Below are 17,145 nucleotides of genomic sequence, written 5' to 3' on the forward strand. Positions count from 1 at the left end.
GGAAAACAGCAATGATACAAATTGAGTTTAAAACAGTCAAATCGGTACAAATCATTTTCTATCGACCTATACACTTTTTATTTTTAAATTCAAAAGTTGAGGGGGGGGGGGGTGGCTGTCGTTAAGTTGCCCTACCCCAATTTGTTCTTTGAATATCTTAAAAGCGGTGATGGTAAAAATCGAACTGAAAACGGTACAAATCGGGTACAAATTAGTCTAACTGATAAACTATTAAAAATCTAAAAGTGAGGGGCCAACTTCACGGCCCTTATAAAATCTTCAATTTAAACTTTTTATAAAATAATAAACTTAACTTCAAAAATTTACTTAATTTTAATTTTAAAATTATTATTTTCTTAAAAAAATTTATCTAAGTAATTAACTAAAAAATAATAATTAATAAACAACTTCAAAAATATAAAAAAACATACTTAATTTTAATTTTGAAATTATTATTTTCTTAAAAAAATTATCTAAGTAAATAACTAAAAAAATTGAATAAACTTAACTTCAAAAATATAAAAAAATTTACTTAATTTTAATTTTAAAATTTTCTTAAAAATTAAAAAATAATAATTAATAAACAACTTCAAAAATATAAAAAAACTTACTCTATTGCCCTCTATATCAATTAAAGCGAAATATTTATAATACTCATTTTTTTTTACTCTCTATATATATCTAAAGAAGGAAACGATATTTTTTCCCAAATTTTTTAAATATTTCTAAGTTTTTTTGGAGTATGTTAACTATTATACACAACGCACATATAAGGTTAAAATATTTTTATTTTAATCTTGTAAATTATATAATGTATAAAAATGATATACAAATGCAAAAAAATCAGTTTTTATGAAATATAGTAAAACAATTATTTGCTGGAGTAAAACATAATGATACCCCGCATTTGTCGCAAGCTACTTTTGTAATCCCCTTACATCCTGGTAATTTGCACCTGACCTTTTGGTCATTATACTTAGGCCAATGTGCAAATTGGTCTTTCCGAATTTCCAAATTTGGTAAACATTGTGCTGTACCTTTTTTACACTTTTTTATATATTCCGATTGCACCGATATTCGTTTATTACCCGTTACTGAATTAATGCTTTTATTTCCTTTGCACAATACTTCTGCAACTGATATTTTAAAAGTTAGGAGCGACTCCTGCTCTTTCCTGGGAATTTGTAACAGGTTACAATCTCTCCGGTACAATAGCCATGAATTAACAAGCATCATGTCAAATATATGAAAGGCTACTCGGTGATACCATTTTCGGGACCTGATATGAATTCTATATAATGCTAGTAGGGAATCTATAAGATCCACTCCACCCATGTTTTTATTATAATTTTTAACAATGGCTGGACATTTTACATTAATGCTTTCCTTTTTTTTCTATCGAATCGTTTCACGTCAGATATCGGGTGGGCCCCTATAAAGCTGCTCGTTAGATAAACTGAACGATTGTTAAACCATTTGATTACAGATAATTCTACTCCATTGATCACTGTTTTTTTTGATCTCTTGATCTGTCGGCAAAACACAATTTTTGAGGCGATTTGCCCTAACCGTTGATACACATTGTATTCCCCTTTGCGCTAATATAACCAGTAAGTTTATGCTAGAGAACCAATTGTCAAAGTATAACTTATAATTTTGATTCAATGGAACTGCGACAACCATGCGCAGAACTGAATTCCCACAAGCTCCTATATCTGGCATACCTTCGGCTTGGAGAATCTTCCCCATATACATTTCATAATTATAAACAATACCATCATTTCCACATAATAAAAAGAATTTAAAACCCCACTTTTTAGGCTTTTGGGGGTTGTATTGTTTCATCTTACTTTGTCCCTTGAAAGGAACAACTTGCTCATCGACGCATAGATTTTCTCCTAGTGTAATATCTTTTAAAATATTTGTTGTGATCGTCAGCATAGGTCGTATTTTATGAAGAGCATCATACCCTTCAGTCCCAAAAGGACATGCTTTCGTGTTGTCATTTATGTGAAAACAGGATTTTATGAACTCCCACCTTTTTACTGACATAATGTTAGCTACATTAGCGATTCTAGTATTAGCCGTCCAATATAAACGAGCTCTTGGTAGATTTATAATCATATAGAACAAAATACCTATGAATTGTTCTAATTCATCTAACAATAAATTAAGGGGTCTGCTTATATCTTTTTGAATAGAATATAGATTGAACTATTGTAGGAAGTATATTTCCCAGTAAAAATTTGAAGTAGTATATCGGATTTTTAACTTTATTGGCGAAGGGTAAACTGCCTTTCCAATCTGGGGCTACTCGTGGGACATTAGTTAAAGAGGATTTCCATATATTTCGTCGTCCTGACAATCCATCATCAGGATGGCTTGAGTCAGAGTCATTGCTTTCAATATCCGAATAATCTGATTCAATTGCCCCTAAAAATATTTATTATAGCATAAGAAATACTAAATTTACCAGTATCACATGGTAAATATTCTTCATCAGACGAATCACTCAATTGAGAATCCTCACTATCTACCGGTATTCTATAATTTATATCACTAGTCATTGAGCTATAAATTTATTTGAAAATATTTTCAATAAATATTTTATTATAACAAAAATCGTCTAAATGGGCAATGTTAACCTCAGTTAACATATTATATTATCAGAAATAAAAAATGTATTGTTATGTTAAAATTTATAAAAATATAATAATTATATAAAATGATATTATTTTTACTAGATTTAAAAATATTTATAGAATTCCACTAGAATTTAAATGATTTATAACGAATCAAAATACGATAAATAAATTTAAATTTTCAAGGTAGCCATTTTATAAAAAGCGAAAAATAAATGTATAATATTTGATAGAAAAATAATGTTATGTTCATGATTGACGTCTTTATTATAAAATATATATGTTACTTAGAAAATACAATGCGCGTTAGATCGTAAAATCAATTATAACAATATTTATAGCAAAATATTTAAGACGTTGCCTCAGGTTTACAAGGTGCAATAGAGGGATTTTTAAATTATTATTTTCTTAAAAAAATTATCTAAGTAAATAACTAAAAAAATAATAATTAATAAACAACTTCAAAAATATAAAAAAACGCATCATGATGGGACTTTGCCATTTTTCATCACAAATTATAAATTTACAACATAATTTCTTTTTATAATTTAAACATGGATGACATTAATCTTTATTTTTTGTCCATATATAATTAAAATATGTACTAAAATAAAATTTTATTTTTTTACCCCTTTTATTGTATATTTAATAAAAAAAAAATAATATTACTCGTTTCACTTTCACTTCATTTTAATCGGAAAATATGTGGGGGATTTGTTTATAAAAAAAATATACATAGTTAAAGGAAAGTAAATTAAAAATTAATTATATTTAAATAGATTCTGGCCGTGCCGGTATATTTTTTTTAAGAAAAATTCGGGTTCGGGCCGATATTTTAATCAAAATACACCAAATTAAAACAAATATTTAAATGGTAAGAAAATGAGATTAAAAGCTTTATTAATTTTGAATGTATAAGATTTAATTTAAGATTAAAGATTTATTTTTTCTTACTTTTCATTTCTCCTAGCCTCAGGTGTAATCCATAGGTGGGTCTGAACCAAGGGTCTGAACCCCGGGACGGCCTGAACACATAAAAGGGTCGTAAATTTTACGACCAAGCAAATAAAAACACTTCCTAGGTGGTCCTGTTAAAAACTTTTTTTAACTCTATTGAGTTGCTTGCAGGGCTTTATTATTTAAACCCAGAAAATGCCATTGTATTTTACTATTTCTATACTAGAATTTTTATTTGAATTATTTGGAATAAGATTATTCATGGACCCAGAGTAAAAACCACGGGTCTGAACTCCAGGTCTGGACCCCGGGTCTGTGCTCCGAGTTCATCCTCAGAGTAGGCCTGAGCACCAAATTGGGTGTAAAATTTAAGACTAAGCAAATTAACAACACTACAAAGAACTAATTAACAATACTAGAATATAAATTGGAATTGAACATATAGATTTAATTGGATAATTGTGAAGGATATATTTTCATTTTACATACTATATATAAAAGAATATTTACAAATTTGCAAATAAAACCATATTTGTTAATTATTTAATAAATTGCTATATGTTATCCTACGACGTTCATTATCATTGGTTTATCATTAAATTTTTTTTTCTTACATCAGGGTTCAAAAATGGGTTCCTATGAAAAACCTTCCATTTCTTTTGTTATGCTGCTGGATTTTTCTGTGCAAAGAACATATCACGACATAATGATACTTTCGGAAATATTGCCTCGAAAAATAGATTTTGAAAGGTTGATTTTGAATCTGTTTAATATTATATTAATATATTTTTAGAAAAAAGGAGATAATCATGTTTTCTGATAAAACCAGAAAGCACCTCATTAGATTATTAGGAATTATCAGATGGATTAAACACCAAATAAATTTTGATAAATGTGATGTAACATTATTTTAAAATATACTATAATGTATTTTTTGTAGAAAATAATTTCATTCCTTGATAACCAAAACTCTATATTTATTGATACAGCAGATTTTTTGGCCAATTTATCAAGAAACACTTTAACACAAGCCAGGTAATTTTATTAAATTATTTGAAATTTAATATTTGATCAAATAAATATTAATATTTAAATGAATTAATATAATATGCATAAATTTCTACTTTTAATTAAAATTTATTAAAATAAAATACCTTTGCTATATTTTATTTTAATATAAAATTAATTTTTGATCAATATCTAATCTATTAAAAAGATTTTAATTAATATTCATATGTAATCAGGTCATTTAACTATTCTGAATAATTTTTTTAAGAATAATTAAGAAAAAAATTGATAATAATTAAGGACTATAAAACCTGGCCTGTCTTAACCCTTTTGCGCCCGAAATATTTCCCATGAACAAAAAATACTTGTACTTTGATATAATAAAATAATGATTTTGACATTTTGATATAATGAAATAATGATTTTGACAGGTTAAGGATAAAATACAAAATAATAAATATTGTTTTATAAATTAATATCTCTAAGTACTAACCATTAGTTTCTTTAAATATGAAAATTAATGATTAAAAATTTTGATGACAAATGATCTCGCTGGGCGTGAAAGGGTTAAGGTTTGGGCCAGGCAAAATATTTAATGGGCTGGGCAATTCTTCCCTAAAAAAAATTCAAACTGGTCAGACAATATGTACATAATAAATTAGATAGGTTCTCATAATTCTCTGACTTTTTGTAAAATTTTATTAGTCCACCTGAGATTAATATTGGCTTGGGTGCACTTTGCCTAAATTGCCCATTGCGATTAGCCAGGAGTTTTCTGTGGGAATGGGGTGATAATTTTTTTAATATTCAAATACAAATAATAAAATATTAGAGAATAAAAAATGTCTAAAAATGAAGAGAATAAAAACCTATCTCAAAAGTACCTCTTAATATCAATAATAGACTACTGACTAAGGCTGCATTCAAGTGGAGACAGATTCGTTTACATCCGTTCTGTCAAAATTCAATTTCATTAAAAATGGTATATATGGTCAAAGTGCGTCGGTTCCGATAACTTCCGTCTTAAAATGTATCCGACAAATTTTGAAGTCAAAACATTTTGACTTTTTGATTCGGCAAATTATATAGTGTTATAACATTACTTATAATTTTTTTTAAATGTAAATCAATATATATATCATTTTTAATGAGATTGACTTTTGACGGAACAGATGTAAAAATGGATCTGTCTCCACTTTGAATGCAGCCTAACCATACTTAATATCAGAGTTGTTAAAAGATACTTTTTAAATGGAGCTAGATACAGATACATCGTCTAAAAAGTTATCTAGATCTAGATACAGATACATTGTCTAAAAGGTTATCTTGATACAGATACTATTTTTAATGTATCTAGATACAGATACTTTTTTAATACTCTTATATAAGCTTTGCATAAACCTAAATTATGATTCTATTGTGAAAATGTATGAAATGAGCTATAACTTTATTGACTAGATGTCACATTTATTAAAATATAAGTAAAATAATGATTTTTAGATTTTAATATGATAATAAAATATATGAAGTAATTATTAGATTTCAGTAATAAAATATTTTTTGGTCATTAAGGCATCCTCGTTTATCTGTAAAGACATTTTTAGCTACACTAAAAAGTCTTTCTACCAGGGTGCTTGATGGGATTGTGATGTTATATTTTATCAATAACAATATCAGGATATTCTTTAAAAATAAAATCTCGACATTCATTTTCGAAAAAATTTAAATTGTTGAGTATCAAAATTGAAATCATTATTAACAATCAAAAAATCGGATATTAAATTTTGTTTTTTTCACAGATTATTTGTTTGCAATCAATTGAAGACCTCGATAATTCATCAACTATTCATTGTATTGTTTTTTTCATTAACAGTGTCTGATTTTTTCTCTTAAAATTTAAAATTACAATGGTAAACATCTATTTAGTATCTATACCCTTAAATGTTTTACAATATTGCAAGTTGAGATAATGATACTAAAATTTTCGTATTATTTTATAGATATGGCAAACATTTTACTATCAGAAAACTGTTTTCTTTATTTTGAGATATTAATATGCTCTATAAATTGGCCATAAAACAATGTCTGAACTTGTTGATGCTTCATTGATTATTACTTATTCCTCTTCCTCTTCAACACTATTAATATTAATCTAAAATAAATTTTAAAAATTAGTATAATAAAATAAAATTAACCAATTCCATCGAAAATTAAAATGGCAGATTCCTTGAGTTGCATTGTAATATCAAAATTTGTCTGGTTTATTGATAAACTCACACATAATATTTAATGAATATATATATTTTATATATAAGTTTTAATATTTTATATATGTATAAGTTTTTATAGTAGTCTTAATATTTTTTTAATATATATATATTTAAATTATACGCTCATATGAAATAAAATAAATTTTGTATTTAAGTATTTTTATTTATAATATAAAAAAGCGTTAAATAAAAATATATCAAAAATGTATCTTAAAAATTATCTAAAACACGTAAATAATATCTAGATACAGATACAGGTACATTAATTAAAAATCTATCTAAATACAGATACAGATACCGCATTTTATATCTAGATACAGTATCAAGATACTTGTATCTAGATACATTAACAACTCTGCTTAACCGAGATTAGGGGTGTACCGATACCACTTTTTGGAGGTCTATCCAATCCGAGATTCCCGTTATTAAATTGATATCGGCCGATTACCGATCCGATATCATATCTAATTTTGTATTCTGAAGATACCAATGGTTTTAATTTTTAATAAACATTTTATTGGTACAACATCTATAATTTAAATCGCCGGGGTGGCCTAGTGCGTTATAATGTAGGCTTGGAAACCGAAGGTCCCAGGTTCGATCCTGGTAAGGAACGTAAAAATATTCGGGATTTTCTTCGATGACTGATGTGTAAAGACATATGGTAAGATGAATTTCGGAGCTAGAGATGACACCCCGGTCACCGATAGGCTTGTACAGCTGGATGCTAAAGATACTTGTCCAATAAACAAAAATGAAGGACACAAATGAAAATATGAATAAGAAAGCTAGGGCGTTCCCTCCAAGCGACGCGCAGGATGTAGACCTCCATCCTACGAAAAGTAAAATAAAGGTCAAAGCAAAGAAGACAAGGTTAGCAAGTTTGAATATTGGTACACTTAAAGGTAAGACGAGAGAATTGGCATCAATGTTGAACAAGAGAAAAGTTGATATAGCGTGCATACAAGAGACGAAATGGAAAGGTCAGAAGACTTTAATGATTGGAGACGGGTATAAATTGTACTATATAGCAATAGGAACGGTGTCGGCATCATCCTCAGTCAAGATCTAACCTCCTTAGTAGTAGAAGTCAGCAGGATCTCCCTATAGACTAATGAAGATAAAACTCTGTATTGGTCAATCATTACTACACATCCTTTCAGTATATGCACCTAAAACGAGTTGCAAGGAAGAAGAGAAAAATGACTTTAGAGCTATCCTTGATGAAGCTCTAATGAAATCCCTAAGGAAGACCTAGTGATAATAGGTGGAGACTTGAATGCACGTGTGGGAAAAACAAGAGACAGCTACAAAAGGAATCATGGTGGTTTTGGATATGGAGAATGATGAAGGAGATCATGTACTTAAATTTGCATAAGCCCTTGCCTTAACCAACGCCTACTATATGAAAGTGGTACAAGGAAAACACAGATAGATTACATGCTAATCTCTCGCAGAAGATTAAAAGATGTAATAGACTGCAAAGTCATCCCAGGAGAAGATATCGCCGCACAACACAAGCTACTAGTCATGGATTTACACATCTCAAATAAATCCACTCAAAATAAGATAAAACTTGAACCATGCATCAAATGGGGTAAATTAAAAACAATGACAGATGCATTTGCAATCAATGCAAACATTGAAACAATAGATTCCTCACAAGTCAGTGAAAATATGGACAGACCTTTCATCCAGATTAATATACATTGCAAAATCGACACTATACTTGACAAAGGGAGGCAACAAATCATACAAAGAACTATGGTGGTGGAATGAAGAGGTACAAACCACTATACACGAGAAAAAAGCCCTATATAAAAAATGTTACAAATCCAAAAATCCAGATGTCAAGACAAATTACAAAAAATCCAAGAGAATAGCTACAAAGGCGGTGGCTAGGGCCAAAGCTATGGCATACGATGACATGTATGAAGAACTACATATTAAAGAGGGGCAAAACAAAATATACAGATTAGCCAAACACAGAGAAAAGAATTCTAGGGATATAAACGAAGCTTCGAAAGTAATCAAAAATTAAGATGGGAAATTGATAATAAAGGAAAAAGAAATAATGAATATATGGAATATTTTCAGGAGCTTCTCAACTTTAATCCCCACATACTACATCTAGACGAACACTCCCAATGTCAAAACCTTGTACAACCTATAACAGAACAAAAAATAATCACATGCCTCAAGCATATGAAAAACAATCTTTTTAAATAACGCCAATTTTTTTATTTATACTTTAAATAAAAGAATTTTAAATATGGTATCTGAATTATAAAAATATTTTACAAAAGACAAAGATAATTTTGCAAAATGCGTTATCTGCGGAATCATCTGAGTCTGCCTTCAGTACGGCAGGAGATATAGATAGTCCATATCGTGGAAGCTTATTCCCAGAAAATTTGGAGGCTCTCATATTTATTAAAAAATCTAATATATTATAATTTTATATATTATATATTACAATTTTGTAATTCATACCAACATAAAATGGATATATTATTAAATATAAATTTTTTATTATAGTCTTAATTGTAGAAATATAAAAATTTAATTCAAAATTCGATTTTTTGCATAAAAAATATTGATTTCTTAATTACATTTGTTTCAAACGGGGGTGATTAAAAATCAGTATAAATATTGGATAGCTTTTGAAGCAATATCGGAAAATATTGGATCGGTAAAAAATATGTGGATCGGCACAGCCCTAATATAGACAAAGCATTATTTAAAATTCTTTTATTCCTCATTGTGTTTTTTAATTATTTTTGCAAACAAAATATTTTTATAAGGATGGGTTTTAATTTAATCGTCAACATGTTTCATTAAATCATCACAACACTGTATATAAAATTTTGTTTACTGAATAACAAACAACCATATTTTATAAATTTAATCAATTTTTATTTTTTAAATATATATTAAATGGTATATATAAGGGTTAATGTCAATATTATAATATGAAATTTTTTTTTGCTAAGATTGCCAAAGTATCTGATGCGAGAAGCTACTAATGTTATTGTGAATGGTACTTATCCATTTCTGCCATTATGTATTAAAGTTAATTTATAATATTGTTACTATTACATCATTGCCAATTAGAAAAGGGTATTAAACAAAACACACTTATCTCAAACTGAAAAACAGTTATTGTTCAACCGCTTACATATTTCAATTCATTGCAGATTGCTACTCGAGGGTTTGCCACCTTTGATGAAAATAAAATACATTGGTAAATAATTATTTTATTAGGGATTATATCATGATATAATAATAGACTTATACTAATATATACTGCTCAACGATATAAAATATCACCATTTTGAACCAACCTTCATTTTAATAAGTTTTTTAACGTTGTGATTTATTTATTAAAACTATTATATATTTTCAGAGTCTTGGTACAGGATCGAGTGAATTACTTTAATTTTAAGCAACAATTAATATAGACTAAAACTTTATTTAATTTATAATAAAAAAAAAAGAATTGAATTTATAATTTTGTTTTTCTTTATAAACTATTTCTATTTACAAAATTTTGCATAGCAATAATATAAAAACAACGTTTTTTCTCGTATGTAACTTAACAAAAATAATACTTAATAAAATACAAAACATTATAAGGCGAATTATTTACATAATAACAAAAACTATATTCATAACTTCAATTCGGAATATACCAAAAATTGAACTATTTATTTAATATTTGAATAAAACAAATTATTTAACCACATAATTTGAATCTCCAAAAAATAGTTAATCATGAAACCCCCTTCCTTAAGTTGACCCTTCCTCCTGTCCGGTTATGTAACCTGGATTCACCTTGGCCTGGCCCTCTTCATCTTGTATTTCTAATAATGAATTATTATTGACCGTCAATATCGATGCTGGACAAATTTTCATTAAATGATTACCTCTACATCCCCAACAAGCTACCTTTCTCCGTTGCCCTGTTTCTCTCTTGTCTTGGATCATTTCCCCATGCTTCTTCCCTGGCAGCATTCACCCACTTTCTAGATTCTTAAGAACCATCTATTTCTCTGATCTCTATCTTAATTATTTTGTTACCTAATCTAAAATATGACGACATCTACAAAAAGAATTGACATTGATATATATATCTATTCCTTATCCTTATTTCCATCTCTCATCTCTATGAAATTCTTTTACCCTTTTGGCTAATGTGGTGGCGAAAATAAATCACAAAATTTGCCAAATGCTCTGCCTTTAAAAGTTGGATCTCCATCTGATACTAACGTCTTCTTAATTCATATTTACCTACAAAATCTTTTATCTTATCCAAATCTACTCTTGTTGATAAATCCTGACAATATATCCATTTTGAACCTGCATCTACCATGATAATTATTTTCTTCCCATATTCTAAAAAATCTAGGTGTATTCTTTCACATGGAATGTTCATCTCTGGCCATTTATCTTCTTTGTTTCTTGCTGGTACATTAGCACACATGTTACATGTATCACAACTCTTAGCTACTTCTTCTATCTCGCTATTCAGATGGGCCAGCAAATATATACTCGTGCTTTATTCTTCATTTTTTCTATGCCTTGAACTCCGGTATGCACAGTTGCTAAAATATTCTTTCTTAATAAATCAGGTATAACTAAACGATATCCTCTCATTACACAATTGTCTTCTATGTTTAATTCACTTTTAATGTTTTTGAACGATTTGCCTTAGCTTTCCCATTCTATATCACCTTTCAAATTAGTTTTAATTCTTCATTTTACTTAGATACTTTATCTACCAGTTCTATCATTATAGGCTTTTCTCTTGTATCAACCTTTAAAGCTCTTATAAATATTTAATTCATCTTCTTCATTAATATATTTTAAACTATTAATTATGGGATATTTATTTTTGTTTTCCATTTCTTTAGTAAACAGTCTCGATAATATATCTGGTTAACAATTTTGTTTATCAGCTCTGAATCTTATTTCAAAATCGAAATTACCAACCAATATCAACCATTTTTGTAATCTCGGGGAAATCATCAATTCTTTAATGTTTTTTACAAATCTACCAACGGCAGTGGCATAGCTAAAAATTTTCCTTAGAGGGGATCCATACATATAAAATCTTAGGGGGCTTCGCCCCCCAGACCTTAAAAATTCTAGAATTATTCATCATTTTAATTAGTGTTGTTAAACGGCTCGATTTGAGCCGATTTTTATAAATAAACTCAATATTTTAGCCAAAAAAATATTGCTCAAGCATAAAGATTTAACGAATAATGTCTAAACCTTTGTATCATCCATGAGCAAATTTTCAGGCTTGCATAATTTTCTGTCTAATATATTGAGTTAGCCATATCGGCTCAACTTGAGCTATTAACAACACTAATTTTAATTAAAATAACACATTTCGACATAACTTTTATAGATATACCTTTCAATTTATTATACCTTTATAGAAATCAATTTACATATAAAAAGCGATTATTTAAAATATAAATATTATATGTAAAATAAAATCTATATAAAAACTGTATTAAATAAAATTAGTATAATAAATTGTATGTTGGGTGGGAGGAGGTCAAAAAAGGGAGCCGTGGATGGCAATACAGTTAGATCTGCATATTACACGCTGTCTAAGATAGAAGCCTTCCTGTGGGTCACCAGTGATGGCGCGATTTTTTTTACCAAGGGATTTGAAGAAGGTTAGGGCATGATTGCCAAAAAAACCGGTTGTGTCGGATACAATTGGTATGAGATTGCAATTGGTTAGGGAAGTGTATTTATTAATTTTAGAGTTTTCCACTAGCACGAATGAGTTGTTACTAAACGAGGGAGCAAATCGGTCGATGCAAGTATAATCCCATGCTAATGGAGTTCCATTACTCCAAGGTATTAAGGTCAGCCCATCTGGCCGTATACTATTCTCAGTTGAGAGGCCACAGGGTTCAAGGGTTGCGGTAATTTGAGCTGAGTGTAGAGCATGGTGCTGTTAACTGCACTGTGTCGAGAATGTCTACCTTTAGAGAATCGACAATGACGAGGATGATGTCCGAAACAATCAACGGGTTGGGAACATAATGTACATGCGGAGTTAGCCAGTATTTTACAACCAAGACAAAGACCTATTGCTCTGCGTAATTCTTCGTTGTTAAGAGGAGTTCTAAGTTTGAGCTGGGCAAAGTTTCTAACCATTCATAGCTCGATAGGGAAGGCAAAAGTTGTGGAACTTGCAGTTGTGGGAGAGAGAGATGATCAACAGTTAAGGATTCATCAACTGGAATGGGAGATAATAAATTTGAAAGAATTGATGGGGATCCCTTAGAAGCAGCACTCGATATTAGATATTCAACGGAGTGGCGTATTAAGGGAAGATCCCAGTCATGTTGCTTTCGTGATGTGGGGATTGGAGCGGAGTGGGAATTCTCTTTCCAGAATTTTAGGGCGTGGGGAAGGTGGGGGTCTGTGGGATTATTTTTAAGTGGTAGAATAATTAAGCGGCAGCTTGATTCTGAGGCTAAAAAGGCAGCAAGGCTGAGTGACGCGGGTGATCTTAGGCCAAGGCCCCCAAATTTCGAAGGTAAGGAGGCCTGCATCCAATAATTAGGGCTGAATTTTATATTGAGGATGCCTTCTAAAGAGTCTTTGTTGATTCTATTTAGGTGAGAATTTCTGGGAATAAGAAAAGTGGGGCAGAGCTGAAGGCATGTTGGATTTTTGGGATAATTGCTTTAATTATAAATATTATATTGCCTTAATTATAAATTATACTTTATAACTATTAGTATTACACATATAAATTGCTGAGTATAAATGATATAAATTGCTTTAATTATAAATGATATAAATTGCTATAATTATAAATGATATATTTTATAATTAGTAGTATTATATAACACATTTAAATTATAGATTAAAATATTATAAATGTTATATATATTAAAATAAATGTTAAAAAAATTTATATACTATATAACAATACATAAATTTTATATAAACTATTGTAAAATAATTTATAAATAACAAAATATAATTTTATGTAAACTAAATAAATTTATAATAATAAGTGCTTATTTGAAAAATATTTCGATTTCTTTTGATTAAAAAAAAACTATAAATACTATGTTAAAAAACTTTATATTTTAGATATTTAACTTAATTTTTAGTGGCCCTTTAGCCATTTCCTCTATAACCTCATTTGGGGTAGGATTAAAATCTCTATCAGAAGAGCCAATCCATTGGTTCTCGCCTGGCCAGAGGTTGCCCTTAAATAACTTTTAGGTCGAGTTAATGTCGAAAATGACCGCTCATTGGTGCAAGTAGTTATGGGAAGTGTTGCTAATGTTAATAAAAGTGTTTTGATATATTTTTTAAATGCATCAATAATATATTATTATAATTTAGTAGATTAATATCAATGACTTTAATGTAATAATATACAGAATAATTTATATATATTTAAAAGTAATATAATTTTTCCACATATATCAGAACCAGAAAAACTTTAAAGTTCATAATCATATTCAACAAACTTTTTATTTAAAATATTATCTTGTTGGCGTATTTATTTGAATTAAAGTATTTTTTCGTACCAAATGATCCGTATATAGCAAAAACCTTCTGGATAAATATTATACACTAAGTCAAACCAAACTTGTCTGCTAAAACTTCCTTTTCTATTTTCGAGTAATTTTTAGTACTATTAAATTGTCTGAATAAAAATAAAATTGGTTTCTTAATATTATTAACCATTTGTAACAAAGCTCCTATGTCTTCAGACGCATCCACTGCTAATATAACATCTAATGTCTCATTAAAACAATTCAGAATAGGGTTTTCTACAACTTTATCTTTAATATTTCGAAACATATTTTACTCCCCATTCAAATTTTATATTTTTCTTCAATAACTTATACATAATTCTGTATGAAACGGTGATAATAATTGGTAGCTTCTAAAAACGCTAATTCTGTTTTATTATTCGTGCTCTCATGCTCATAATCTTATCAATATTCTTTGAAATTGGAGAAATTTCATTTCAGTTTTTTATATGTAAGTATATTATTTCCTTTCCTCCAAAAACAATGATCTTATATTAACTTTCAAACCATTTTCTAATATTTTATCGAATACTTTAATTAATCTCTTATTATTCTCCTGTTCTCTACCGGATATCAAAACGTCATCTAAATACATGATTCCACTTAATCCTCGAAACATAGCAGCCATGGTTCCTTGAAATATCGAGGCTGATACTTTTAACCAAAAAGGCAACCTGAAGAATGTTAATAAACCTCTATGCGTCGTAATCGCATATCTTACTTGCTTTCTCATTCACCTTAATTTGTAAATAAGTATTAGAAAAATCTATTTTTGAAAAAAATGTCGCTCCTTTTAAATTGCCAATAATTGCTCTATTATTGGTAAAGGATACTTCACTGTTATTATCCTCGGGAAAGATACCCTATAGTCTATGCATAATCTCAAGCTAATTATTTGGTTTTCTTATTGTGGCCAACGGTGTCGCCTAGACGCGATCAGCTATTAGTCTTATTATTCCTTCTTTTAGCCATTTGTCTAGTTCCTTTTCTATTTCCTATATCCAAGAAAACGGTAATCTTCTTAAGCCACAAAATTTAGCCTGGTAGTTTTCCAATAATCTTATATCTACCTCAACATTTTTTAGAGCGCCTAATTCTTATTTAAAAGCATCCTTGTACTGAAAATATTATTTATTTCATGGCAGAAATTACTTTCAACAATCTCCGGTTCTACTTTATTCTTAATTATTGTTTGCTGATTTCGACTGGAGTTACCTCTATTAAATTTATATCTTTTGATAAATTATTCTCTTCTATCTCTATATATTAATCAAAAATTCTGGTGTTCGATTTCTCATTTTATAGAAAACTAATTCTTGTTTAACTTCTATACTAGGTAACTTAATCTTATCGATATTATTATTTCTCTATTTACCTCATTAAACTCGGAGAATTTTCAAAAAAATTCCACCAATTGTAATCAAGACCTATTGTCTTAATGTCACCAACCTAAAATTGACTCAATTTTCAACGTTGTTATCCATAACGTTATACTCTTATTAATTTCAGATACCTTTATCATAATAACCTAAAACTTTAACTATGCTACCATCGAATTGTCTGGCTCTTATTTTCTTCACAATCAATTCTTTTTTGGCCAAAATTTATTAAAATCTTTTACACTCACGACTAATTTCCTCTCCTGTATCTAATAAAAACTTATTTTTGACTCTTCTATTTTTATCTTAATTCTCTGGCATTTATTTTTCTATAAAAAAAATTTGTAATTTTACCTTTCGCACATCCTCACAATTCAACTTATTTGTCCTATACATTTCTAAATTCAGATCTTCTATATTTATATCTTGTTTTATCTGTACCTTACCTTTGTTATTATCACTTTATTTATAATTTAAAAATTCGAAAAATTATTATTATCTATACATAAATATATAGTCCATTCTTACAATGTCCATCTTGACCGCATTTGTTACACTTTAATAAAAAAATGTTCCTTCTGCATCTTATAGCGAAATGGCCATTCTTACCACGTCTCGCGCATTTTTAAATCTTTAGTTAATTCACATTGTCGCTACATATGACTAGGCTGACCACAACTTCAACAGCTAAAATGTCTCATGTTTGTATCCTCTTTTAAATTATCTTTTTCTCTTATAAACTTTTTAACTTCCTCAACAATTTTTCCTTCAATTCTTATACAAGACGTATTTCTTCTTACGCTTACTACTAAAGCGAAACTTAAAAATATGATCACTATTAAAATCAACACATTAATTAAAATATCTACAATATTAAACTGACTTACATACATCTATAAAGAGTTGACTAGCCAACATTGACATTAATTAAACTGATTTTAAAAAATTAATTGAATATAAGAAAATTAATAAGCGAAATCCTAATATATATATCATATATAAATATGGTTTTTTTTACCATTTTTTCTTTTTATATATGGTGAAATCTTAAGGTCCCTGATTTTATTTTATTTTCCTCAATCCAGCACCATTCTTCAGAGTCGTAGTACAGGATCGAAGAAATTACTTTAATTTTAAACAATAAATAATTGATAGACTAAAACTTTTTTTAATATTATTGCTATGCAAAATTTTAGAAAAACAAAATTCATTCCCTTTTTATGACGAACGCTTTCGAATTTAACGTTCGTTCAATTTTAAAAAACAATTTTTATTTATTTGAAAAATTTAATATTAATCC

The 17,145-nt window shown here is 28.5% G+C and overlaps 1 protein-coding gene and 1 long non-coding RNA gene across 12 annotated transcripts in view; one reads left to right on the plus strand and one right to left on the minus strand.

The window, feature by feature from the left end:
- Positions 1 to 814: 814 nt before the first annotated feature.
- Positions 815 to 2,849, minus strand: LOC135926368 (uncharacterized). Its single transcript, XR_010571847.1, has 3 exons — positions 2,742 to 2,849; positions 2,474 to 2,571; positions 815 to 2,433 (listed from the first exon to the last, which is right to left on the minus strand). It is a non-coding gene; the product is annotated as an uncharacterized LOC135926368 (long non-coding RNA).
- A 1,353-nt stretch (positions 2,850 to 4,202) lies between these two features.
- Positions 4,203 to 17,145, plus strand: part of LOC135925664 (uncharacterized) — an 85,316-nt gene continuing 72,373 nt past the window's right edge. For 7 of the 11 annotated variants that reach the window (XR_010571704.1, XM_065461083.1, XM_065461088.1 and 4 more), the window contains exons 1-5: positions 4,203 to 4,349; positions 4,393 to 4,498; positions 4,540 to 4,634; positions 9,871 to 9,949; positions 9,992 to 10,121. Coding sequence is in view for 6 of the 11 variants with exons in the window: in XM_065461083.1 (XP_065317155.1) it covers positions 4,228 to 4,349; positions 4,393 to 4,498; positions 4,540 to 4,634; positions 9,871 to 9,949; positions 9,992 to 10,121 (532 nt within the window). In the remaining 5 variants the exon portion in view is untranslated. Of the gene's footprint in view, positions 4,350 to 4,392; positions 4,499 to 4,539; positions 4,635 to 9,870; positions 9,950 to 9,991; positions 10,122 to 17,145 lie in introns of those variants that run through there. The other 4 variants (XM_065461089.1, XM_065461091.1, XM_065461090.1 and 1 more) reach the window with 3 other exon arrangements.

The sequence above is a fragment of the Gordionus sp. m RMFG-2023 genome, chromosome 3 (assembly GCF_954871325.1).
Source record: "Gordionus sp. m RMFG-2023 chromosome 3, tfGorSpeb1-WG-v2, whole genome shotgun sequence".
Lineage (NCBI taxonomy): Eukaryota > Metazoa > Nematomorpha > Gordioida > Chordodea > Parachordodidae > Gordionus > Gordionus sp. m RMFG-2023.